The sequence below is a fragment of the Triticum urartu genome, chromosome 2A (genome assembly GCF_056163025.1).
Source record: "Triticum urartu cultivar PI428250 chromosome 2A, HENAU_Tu73, whole genome shotgun sequence".
Taxonomy (NCBI): Eukaryota; Viridiplantae; Streptophyta; class Magnoliopsida; order Poales; family Poaceae; genus Triticum; species Triticum urartu.
Window position 1 is genome coordinate 60,788,308 of NC_141874.1, and position 6,620 is coordinate 60,794,927.

The following is a 6,620-nucleotide window of genomic DNA, read 5'->3' on the forward strand; positions in this document are numbered from 1 at the left end:
GGATGTATGATATGTTGGTGCAAATATTCATATTCCAGTCGTTACAATTAAAGTTAAAACTGGATGTATGATACATTGGAGCCAATATTCATATTCCAGTCGTTACAATTAAAGTTAAAACTGGATGAATGATACATTGGAGCCAATATTCATATTTCAACTGTGAACGTTTAAAGTTAAAGCTGAAAGTGCTAAAACTGAGACTGGAATAGTAGCCATTTGTAAGTAGGTTAAAAAGTGGCGTGGGAAAAAAATGTTCCGTCGCCGGGACTTGAACCCGGGTCTCTCGGGTGAGAGCCGAGTATCCTAACCACCTAGACTACGACGGAAGGTGATGAACATTTGCAAATATCGCTTCTAGTTACGGAGCACAATGTTTGCTGTAATAAGCTTCAGAGAGACGGCCACGTAATGTTTCTTCCAGACATACAATCCAGGCACAGAGAATAATACAGTACAATCTACAATATACGTGGTAATTATCTCTATGATTTCCTTCCACTCGAGCTAGTTTCTTCTTCATATGATTGAGTGTTTGCTGGGCTCCAGCAGGAGATCGAACGATGTGAGGGAGTAAGGGCTCACTGACACGCCCATCTGCTGCTTGGCGTCGGCCACCGGGCTCGACACCGGCGCCACCTGCAGAATTCCAGCAACACGGTTGCAGAGTCAGCAAACACCAGAGCTAAACAGCTAGAGCGAGCAATTTACCACCTGCAGAGTCAGCAAAAAAAAAAAGTGTGGTGGTGCGGTGCTGACCTTTTCTGGCTGCTCGAAGGAGTTCTCGTCGAGCGCCGCGGCGGATGTCAGCACCGTCTTCTTCGAGCCGGAGCTCTTGATGCCGCTCTCCAGACCCGTCACTGTTATGTTGAGATCCATGGCTTTGCTGCCGAAGTTCACGACCTGCGGAAAGATTGTTGTGTTTGGTCATTTTTGTTTCGTAATAAGGTTGGTCAGCAGAGTTTGCTTACTGAAATTTGGAAAAGAAAAAATGGGAGCACCTTTATTTTCAGGTAAGTGCTCTTGTCTTTAGGGCTCTGCCAGGTGATGGCAGATGCAACCATCTGATCGTAGTTGGAGACCTGCATGGCTGTGGGGTGAAAGGTGGCGCCGCTCGAGTCCTTGAAGAAGTGTAGCATCCAGTAGTTTGGGCATCCGTAGTGCTGCCATGAGTTGAACACAATGGCATCTGGGCTCCACCTGTGGAGGGAGCACATAATATTTTCTGCCTTGATTATCCAAATACACGACACGATCGAGGCTGGCAAACCATATCGAAATGTGAAACAATGATTTTAAGATGTTGAATCTTTACCTTCGATCATTGTCGTTTACAAACAGCGGTGCGCAGCTTGCCATCTCGACCACATCACTGCAGTAGAACAATTAAGGGGCAAAATATCAAAGTTTGCAGTGCAACCCACCAGCAATGCAAATGGCAGACTGCCCAGACTTGTTGGGACAGTTAGGCATTATCCTCTAGCATTTGATGTCAAAACCTCAATTTCTACATGGCTCTTAATTATTGGCATCATGAACCAGATTTAGTACCCAGGAGCGCGCACACACACACACACAAAAAACAGTACAATGAAAAACCAGTAAGAGAACATATAATAACCTGTTCTTCTCTAATCCAACGAGAAATGCAGCTTCTGCAAGTGCTGCTACCAGTGTTCCTTTGCCAGCGTCGTTTCCAGTCACGGCGTACTCACTAACGATTGCCTACAGTTTGACAGTGATTCCACAGGTCATTTCTAGCTCAGAGACTTGGCACAGAACATCACAGATGTAGCATGTCGGGATAGCATTTGGAATTTTGAAACATACTACCTTTGGTCCGCTGCGTGGTGTGTTGTCAAACATACTAGCTCTCGAAAACATGTTAGCAGAAGATGCATAGACCTGCAGCAGAAATGAAGTTTTTATCAATCATTAAGGTTAATTTGTGATAGCAAGCCACAAAACATAACAGAGGAGCCTTACATGAACATCATATAGATCGGCAGGGTTGGATGCTGAAATAGTTGACTTATCACAGCTTGATATAATGTTGATGTCTGGGTAAGCAGCTTTAATCGCAGAATAGAACTTTTGGTAATTGCCTATTAAACCAAGTAAACATTTAGTATGCGCTTTCCTGCTTTATCCATGAGAGAGAAAAATGTGCAAAATCTTTGCGCATACTTTCACTAAGTAGAGAAGCAAGGTTGCAGATACAGGAGTTATCCATAGCAGAAAAATAAATAGAACAAAATCTTTAATCAGAAGTCACATGACCAAAAATTCTATGCAATCATGGCATACATAGAAAATTCTTGATCCACAAACACACTGAATCATGTACAGATTTGTGAACCTAGGAAAGAAGGTTACTGAACTGAACTACAAACCTCTGTAGTAGAGCATCCAACATTCTTGATTCCCTATTGAAACATAATCAAGCTTAAAGGGTTGTGGATGTCCCATTGCCGCACGAACTGAACCCCATGTAGTGTTGGCCCCTCCCCTCGCAAACTCGATACCATCAACAACATCCTGAAATACTACAAGTATGAAGAAAATGCAGGGAAGGCCAGGAAGGCCGTAAAGGTAATGGTATAATAGATTTATTCATTTAAATAATTTCGGAAAAGTACTGGACTAATACTATATAAAAGAAAATTCTAAAAAAATATATAAGAGAAACTTCATGCTGCCTCAGAATGTTTAGCAACTAATCTCTTTTTCTTGGCATCAACAAGAGAACATTATGTGCCGTAATATATTTTGTGGTAGTAACTGAGCCTAGAATGCTCATGGCAAATTTAATCGCAATATAAATCATTTGTTTTGCAAACACACCTGCTACAAAAAATAGGTTGATTTATTCTTAAAATCTTCAACTTACTTTGTAAACCAGTTTGTTTTTGTACTTCTTATGTCTTTGTAGTCACATTTCCTCGTAGAACAAGTTCATGTTGCCAATTGTTTACGAGGTTGGGCATCATATGTTGTTTTCAAACAACAGAGAAGAACACGTATTCCACAAAATTAAATCAGAGATTTCATGACATTAAGTTATCCAGTCAGGTTTCTTTCCTTTATCAAGTGACTGACAAGTATTATTGAAGAACATACCTTCACCAGAGATGCAATTATTGCAGTAGGAACTTCTTCATTAATGCTTGCTCCTGCAGTACCGACAAGCATTTCATAAGACAGATCAAGTGTTTGCTAGAAGCCATACATCTATGTAGACTGAACATACCATCATTCACCACCCAAACAGGGGAAGCACCAAGGTCTTCAGCTAACTGCAGTAAATAAATATCAATATCAACTTATGAAATATACTCATTGGAGAAATTTTAGTGTGTTAAAGTCAAAGACTGTGTCTCTGTTCCATTTACCTGAAGGAACTCAAAGAATCCGAGTCCATCGTCAGTCCAGTATCCCCAGGCATCATTGACATGGCCAGGTCTTTCCTCCCATGGACCCACAGTTTCGCCCCAATGAAACGCATTTCTTAGGTAGTTTCCCATGGCATAGTTACCGCCTAAAATACATTTGATGTGTATCATCAAAATCATGTAATGCTAGTATAAGTTAACCTTGGATGTAATAACCGCAAATATGACAAACCTGGAAACTTGAGAAACTGGGGCTTTAAATTGGCCAACATAGAAGCAAGATCCTTCCGAAAACCATGTCCCTATGAAGAAAACATGTAATGAACAAAAGTTCAAACACGGTACAGGTAAAAGTATACATAGTATTCATTCTCATTGCTTTCTTCAACATAAAGAGACACGGTTCTTCTATGCGGTCTCGGAAGAAAACGAAAATCTCACCCAAAAGGAAGAGAAACAGACACAAAGAAGGCATACCATGTAAGTGTCCGATGGCATAACCGACACTTGATCAAGCCAGACCACCCCCGTTTTAGTGGTTGTAATTTGAAGCCTTGAATTAGTGTTGTTTTGGCTGGAATACAAACGAAACTGTATCTTTGTCCAGTTGGCGAATTGTTTCTTGCCGCCCCTGAAAGCACCAGGGGAGTGCATGTCAGAAATACGCAAACAGAAATGCGGCATTTCTGATAAACTGGTGACAGCATAACATTACGTGATGGTGCGAGAAGCGAGTTTGTGCAGACCGTCAGAGCTTGTCAAAGAAATGGTCAAGGAAACTGCATCTGAAGACCTAATGTGCAGGCTCACCTTATAACCCTTCCTTCTTTCAATGTTCTGGGAAGACGAAAGCAATATGAGGCAAACTTGTAAAGAGATCCATTTCATTTAAAAGGATAATAATGCATTTCAAACCAAATTGAAACTGCCACATACGATCCGTGATATTGTAGACTGAATATGTTGTATTTCTTTTGAAAACAATTCAACATATTATATATGCAGATATATGAAGACAAGAAATATCATACCATGCCCCAGTAACCAGGATTGTAGACCCCAACGCCTCCGGATGGGCAGACATTAGTTCCTTTAGAACCACAAAGAACTTCCATTCGGAGTGCGACCGGGTTACGTTCGAAACAAGATGTCCGATCGGTTCCCACGATGATGCTTGATTCATTTCCTATTATGAACCATGGGTCGATGTTTGATGGTGTATTAGGCCCACCGGCCTCAAAACCTGGAAGTAATTTTATCAGACTACACAACACTGAGCAAGGAAAAATGGAAGTGCAGAATTGACCCTTGAATCATCAACAGATATCGCGACCTTCTGCACAACTTCCTCCAGTATAAGTGTGCATCTACAATAGCCTATATTATACCTGATAACTATGATATGTATTTCCTTACCTCTGTTGCTCACAAGCTCTGCCCACAGCCCACCAGCACCAGCATGGTTGATCTCCTGCAGATAAAACCAAAATAAGATTTGAGTTACTAACTGTTGTTGAGTTTATCCTCTTTGCAGCAAAATCAAAACCGTTTTTCAAGATCCAACTTTTTTGAACTGAGGCAAACGGCGACACGAGCCGCACTCTGTAATCATATGAGATTCAGTTAACCAATATAGGTGCATATACAGTTTAAACTGTAACCAAACAAAATGGCCTTACTGAATGAGAGGAATGTTTATGCTAAGTTTTACCAAGTGGCTAGTACAAACTCGAAAAAAGAGCCCAAAACTTTCAGCAATTGCAGTTGAAAAAGAAATTTACCAAGGGACTCTTATTCTCACCTCAAAAAATATACCGAACATCTTGTCAGGCATCTTCCTCGCAGTCTGCGGCGAGGCATCCACGCTCAGCTGCCCGGCCTGACCCTCAACGAACCTAGCATAGGACGATGCCCAGCACAAGGCACACACCACTACCAGGACACAACGGAGCCGATGACCGGCATACGCCCTCGGCACAGCCATTGTGCTTGTTTGAACTGAACCCGCAGCTCAAATGAAAGAACAGAGTGCTGATTACTGAATGCACAGCCTATATATATAGCACAGGCTCTAGCTCATGCAACCAGAGGCTAGAAGCGTACTGCGTCAAGCAACCAGCAATTTGAGTAAAAAAGGCAGTTCCACGGGTGGAAGCAAAGCTAGCCGAGAAGGCATCCAATGGACGAGGGACGAGGATGGGCACGGATGGGGACGTACGTCAGTATTCTGTTTGAAGCTTTACTCCTCCGTTTTTGCACATCACATCGCGGGGAAGCAAGAAGCAACCATTTCCGTTGATGAATCAGTGCCAGCTACTCTTGCTGTTGACGATTATCCGTCAGTACTCACACTGGAGGCGAAGTCTGCAGAAACAGAAATGGTGGCCGAAAATAAACAGGGACAGTGACTCGGTGCGTTCTTGAGTACAGTTGAAGCCAAAGCAAAGAATATGTGTGTGTTCATCTTGGGATCGACGCTTCTCCTAATTGGGGAACCCAACAGCTCGATGCAGAAAAGATCTGGCCGAGTGCGGGGCTCTCTAGGGTTGCGGCGACTCACCGGCGTCGGGTCCGCGGGAGGATGTGGGGGGGTCGGCGAAGCGCTATGCGGGAGGAGCAGCCGGCTCTTCGAGGGGGCATGTGACGCGGGCGGCGGAGGCGGGGGGCGTCGCCGCATCGCCGTCGCGGGGGAGGCGAGCGGCGAGCCCCGCGACTCGGTTGGGGCGTTGGCCATTGAGCTTAGCTGAAGCTTGAAAATTTTCATTTCCTTGTATTTTTTTCGCGGGAAAACTATGGATTTTTTTTAAGAATAAACTCGGAGCTTAAAACTCACCCAGAGTGGAAAAGTCTCTAGGTAAGGGAATTTTTATTGTTGCTATCTTCATTCTATCGAGTCAAAAAGTAATAAAAATAAACTTCTTCGGACTGAAACTTCTAAAATGGACATCTTGAGGGTCTAAAACTCCAGTTTTCTACCTTTCATACAACTAAGAAAATAATTATTCTAAAGAATTTGTAGGAATTTATTTTACAGAACCTCCTCAGAGATGCTCCTGCAATTTCATTACGAAAAAAATTAGTCACGTTTATACGAAAAATTAGACAAAAACCACTAAACTACATAATTAATAGAAGACAATCACGCCAAAACCGAATACAAACAACCCCTAACTAAAACCAGGCACCACTGCCAAACGCAAACCAATAATCGAGAACCAAAAAAGACCC

At 42.7% G+C, this 6,620-nt stretch overlaps 1 protein-coding gene and 1 non-coding gene across 3 annotated transcripts; both read right to left on the bottom strand.

Annotated features, from left to right (window-relative positions):
- Window positions 1-256: 256 nt before the first annotated feature.
- TRNAE-CUC (transfer RNA glutamic acid (anticodon CUC)) lies at window positions 257-329 on the bottom strand. Its single transcript has one exon. It is a non-coding gene; the product is annotated as a tRNA-Glu (tRNA).
- Window positions 330-335: 6 nt separating this feature from the next.
- LOC125535582 (alpha-L-arabinofuranosidase 1) lies at window positions 336-6,096 on the bottom strand. Of its 2 annotated transcripts, none has more exons than XM_087543087.1 (18): window positions 5,953-6,096; window positions 5,194-5,756; window positions 4,809-4,863; window positions 4,424-4,635; window positions 4,108-4,229; window positions 3,870-4,023; window positions 3,625-3,694; window positions 3,393-3,538; window positions 3,251-3,296; window positions 3,121-3,173; window positions 2,394-2,538; window positions 1,987-2,105; window positions 1,834-1,905; window positions 1,622-1,725; window positions 1,316-1,372; window positions 1,002-1,200; window positions 760-903; window positions 336-639 (listed from the first exon to the last, which is right to left on the bottom strand). In XM_087543087.1, the coding sequence occupies exons 2-18, from the start codon at window positions 5,374-5,376 to the stop codon at window positions 520-522; spliced, it is 2,001 nt and encodes a 666-aa protein (XP_087399213.1). In that variant the 5' UTR covers window positions 5,377-5,756; window positions 5,953-6,096; the 3' UTR covers window positions 336-519. The 2 variants fall into 2 exon arrangements, with proteins under 2 accessions (XP_087399213.1, XP_048554608.1); XM_048698651.2 differs by having other exon boundaries at window positions 5,194-5,494; window positions 5,611-6,090.
- Window positions 6,097-6,620: the final 524 nt, after the last annotated feature.